Source organism: Poecilia latipinna, unplaced genomic scaffold (genome assembly GCF_001443285.1).
Source record: "Poecilia latipinna isolate Pla-1442-1.1 unplaced genomic scaffold, P_latipinna-1.0 Scaffold2005, whole genome shotgun sequence".
NCBI lineage: Eukaryota > Metazoa > Chordata > Actinopteri > Cyprinodontiformes > Poeciliidae > Poecilia > Poecilia latipinna.
This window is the reverse complement of record NW_015114621.1, coordinates 88,743-93,207: the sequence shown is the minus strand read 5'-3', so window position 1 is coordinate 93,207 and position 4,465 is coordinate 88,743. Positions and strand designations below refer to the sequence as shown.

Here is a 4,465-nt window from a genome sequence, read left to right as displayed (position 1 = left end):
GATGTAGATGAATAGGAGTCGCAGAATTGAGCCTTGGGTTACCACACGTGATTTCTGTCTGCTCCAATGAGAAGTTACCTACTGATACAAAGAAGTGTGAACCCTGGTGGGTTGGAGTGGGTCTGAGTTTCACTTATGTGTTTTTGTGTGTGTCAGTGTGCAGATGAGGCCATGGCCGTGCTCCACGGTCGGATTGTCAACGGAGTGAAGATGAAGGTGATGCTGGCTGATCCTCCTCGTGAGGAGTCTCACAAGCGCCCACGGACCTACTAGACCAGAACTGGCAGGTAAGGATTATAGTTTAAGGAACAAAGCAAATGATGCCTAAATGTTGTGCACACATCTACAGGGTTTCCCACAGAAAACTTGCTAAGACCAGTGGTAGGAGCACCAGGGCGGTCATCCTATGGCCCACCATGTTTTTGAATAATTTTTTAAAAAAGTTTACAGGAAATTTGAAAATATGACTAGGCAATTATGTATTGTTGGAAGATATTATTAATAATACCTAAACACCAACTGTAAAAATCTTAAAAGGCAAACAAAAAAAAAAACATCTGTTTCAGTCATTTCATACTAATTAAAGTATCCAAAATTTGTTGGTCCTTTATCTATGACTTGTCACTTTTTTTGCTGAAGTTCTTTGCATGTAGATCAGTAAAAGATTGGCAGTGGTTCCGGAAACCTATTACAAATATACAATTCTTAACCTGGTGGGGGCACAAGTCAAGCCTAGTAGCCCGCCAGGCTTCCAAAACTCTGGGGGAAACCCTGTATCTAACACCTCAGATCATTTCTCTCATGGTATTGTAGTTAGAGTTTCAGATAGGGCTGGGCGATGAGAATTAAAAATAAAATCCAATTAAAAATTTTTTTCTTTCAAACCAGATCCGGTTTTTTAATTTTAACCATTTTTAGTTGGCTTTTTTAGGCTTTTATTATTATTACTATTATTGCTCTCTCCCTTTTCTAAAATAGAAATAACTTAAAAAATTTTCGAGAAGTGGATTTATTTTAATCATTCCTTCTGTGAGTTGTATGTCTGAGCATCAGGGCCAGGCTGTGAGAATGTTTGTTTAGATCAGAGATATTATATTATCATAATATTAGCAGAACCCCTCCCCCATAATTCATTATGGTTTTTTTTAGCCAGAAAAAACCCATTATGAAATACATTTAAAAAAAAAAAAAAACACTGTAAAAAATTACAAAAGAAGAGTGTAACTATCAGGACCTGATGTGACCACCTCAGTTTGTGTAGTTCTTTTTCTAAATAAAGTCAATTTTTTGCATGTCATTTTAAAGTTCTACTACTGATAATAATTCAATCCTGATCTGATAAAAGATTATTTTTAAAACTGATTACAAAGTATAACTTCAAAAGATGCTCAACATTTCTCATTGTAATTTAAATTTTTTATGTCGTAGTTCTCTTAAAATTACCATTTTAATTCTCCTAATAATATGAGTTTATTCTCATAATATTATGACTTTATTCCTGTAATTAAAAAAAAAATAAAAATTTTAGCCTGGCTATAATACTTCATGGTTGAGGTGACCTGTATTAAAAATCTAAATAAATAGAAACTGTTAAGCATGTTTATGGAACAAGATGGCCGCCTTAGGTGTTCTATGGAAACACAAAGGATGAATTGGTGAGAAATTTTTTATTTTTTTCCCCAAAAATTAAGTCTTCAAAATGTGATGGATTGAAAATGTTGATTTATCGCTCAGCCCTAGTTTCACAATAACATATGTAAGTTACAGAGCCTTGCAGAAGTCTTTATATCCTGCAAACTTTTTTCATTATGTCGCATTTTGTTCAGAAACTTGAATCTGGTTTAATGGTTAATGTTTTAAACCTTCATTTTTATATAAAATGTTTTAATATTTCTTTTTTGCTCAGTCAGGTTGCACAGAGAGCATCTGTGAATGTATTTTTTAAAATCTTTTACAAAGACTTTTCTAAGGCACTGTATCTGTCAGCTTGCATGCTCTGGCTTTGTTGTTCTGCTTTCATTTAGTTCCTTATTTCTTATTTAAAGGTAAAGTAGACTGACAGCTTGGTTAAATGAAGCACTTTTAAGCTGAAATGATGTCACCCCATTTCCTGTTAATAACACTGCAGCTTTTTGTTCCCCAGGCGACTGTTGTCATAACAAAACGACATCTGACCTGACAGACCAACAGACACCAACATCATCTCCTGACCTCTGACCCGACCCTTTGCCTGACTCGTATTCAGTCAGTAAGCGTCTCTGTGTTTAATGATGTTTCTGTTTAATTTACATTTCAAAGCAAGACTTTGTGGGGAAAAATAGGCTAAATTTGGAGTTTGAAAATTAGCTACATTATGATTCAGAAGATTTGTTTTTGCTAAACTGTGAGCAGGATCCTGTTGTCTAAGTTTAAAGAACTTGACCTTGAACAGTCGGATCAGACATGTAAACCCATACTGAGCTCAACTGAATGTGTTATTTGGACTGATTTTTTTTTTCTTTTCATAAATAAAAAGTACATCAAGGTCTGCATTCAGCGTTTTTTATTAATATTTTTTATTGGATTATATTTTTATAATTTCTGATCAATAACCCTTTTGACAGCAAGACATCCAAACATATATTGTGAAAAATATACATTTCATATAAAATGTCGAACTTTTTTATTATTAATTTTTAATTCCTATGATCCCTTCTGTTGCAAAGTGTATTGGGAATGCACCGATTTGAAACTTTGGCCCAATATTCAATATTAATATTGCGGTTATGGCTGATAACCAGCACTTACCAACATTATAAACATATTTTCCCAGACTTTCAACACTGTGTAAAAACCATCTGCATCTCTGCTTCAATTAAAGACCCCAATATCCTGTTTCATCACTACCTGTCAGATGACCAAACAAATACCACACGACCGACTCGCTCCCCTTTCTGACACCATCTTGTTGCTGTTTGAAACAAGATGGAAGTAAACGCCAGGGTTTCCCCCAGAAAACTTGCTAAGCCTGGTGGTCTGGGTGCCGAGGCGGTCCACCGTATTTTTGTATTAAAAGATGTTAAGGTGACAGGAAATTTTAAAATATCACTCAGTAATTATACGTTACGGGAAAACATTGCCAGTGAAACACTACTTAAACCCACAACTAGTCTTAAAAACAACAAATGAAAATATACAATTAAAATGAATATACATTTTTTGCACTGTTGTTTAATCCAAATTAAATATGCTAATATTTTAACACAGACCACAGATACATAAATGTAACATTTGTTTATTGAGATGATCAATGCTGCTAAATTTAATTCAATTTCAGCATACATAAATTAAAAGATTTTAAATTGTTTAACATTTAAATGTAAGAGTTTAAGGAGCTGGCAAGTTTACTTTGTAAAAGTTCAGAGAACAATATTCATAGTTAGATTTTGCTACCATAGCAACAGTCTGATGCTATGAGTTTAATCTTTAAGTTTGAGCTCTGTTTGTTCACAAATACAATTTAGTAAACTGCAATTATAACTGATTGCAGAAACTATTCTGGTTGGTCGAGTTTATGGGACGAGTTTCTCAGATCTCCACGCGGCTGCGCACATTAACTCTAAGTGGACAAAGCATTTGATATGATTTGATGCATTGTGTAATCGGAAAAATAATACTGAAAATAATAACATAAAATCAGCATGATGCGTTACAGACAGGAGAGCGCGAAAGCTCCTCACCAGGCTGAACCTGCATGATCAGGTTAGCGCTAGTTCATTAACTAATACACCGGCCAACCGGGAACACATGGATGAACTTTATCATTGCAGGCAGAGCCAGGCACTGGGCGTGTTGAGATGGAAAAGCCACACAAAATTCTTTGTTCACAAATATAAATCATTCTCACCGCTCGGTCAATGCACCTCTGAAAGCACGACAAGTTATTCCTGCAGTTCACATAGAGCTGCGCAACCAGAGCTAACCAGAGTGGTCTTTAAAGTCCTACCTTGATCAAAACCTCTGGAAAGAATCATAATTCCTCACAGGGGGTTGATGTAAATATCCATACAGGTCAGCCTGTGTCCAGTTTGAGTGAAAGGAGGCGCGCGGGATCCGCGCTGAGGTAAACTTAATCCAGCTACTGCAGCGCGCGAGGCAACGCGCAGAGGCGCCAGTGGTGTGATTGGTCCGACTTTAAATGCATAAACTATAAACATATCTTTCAGGAATAAATCTGCTCCCCCCAGTGAAGCGCTCAGAGCAACAGAGACGCTTGCAATCCAGCTTTAAGAAAACAAAAAACAAAAAGAAGTTCTTTTTATTTTATTATTATTATTATTATTATTATTATTATTTTCCTAAAAACAAACAAGAAAGGCTTAGCCTGGCAGTGGCGCTAGTAAAGGATGGTGGGCCGCCAGGCCTATAATACACTGGAGGAAACTCTGCAGTGTTATCAACTTAGTAACGTTCTTGCTACATTCAG

At 35.9% G+C, this 4,465-nt stretch overlaps 1 protein-coding gene across 2 annotated transcripts in view; it reads left to right on the top strand.

Moving 5' to 3' along the window:
* rbm45 (RNA binding motif protein 45) overlaps positions 1 to 2,531 on the top strand; it is a 19,912-nt gene extending 17,381 nt beyond the window's left edge. For both annotated transcript variants that reach the window (XM_015016323.1, XM_015016322.1), the window contains exons 10-11: positions 157 to 287; positions 2,144 to 2,531. In XM_015016323.1, the coding sequence (XP_014871809.1) occupies positions 157 to 273 (117 nt within the window). In that variant the 3' untranslated portion in view covers positions 274 to 287; positions 2,144 to 2,531. The remainder of the gene's footprint in view (positions 1 to 156; positions 288 to 2,143) is intronic.
* The last annotated feature ends 1,934 nt before the right edge of the window (positions 2,532 to 4,465 follow it).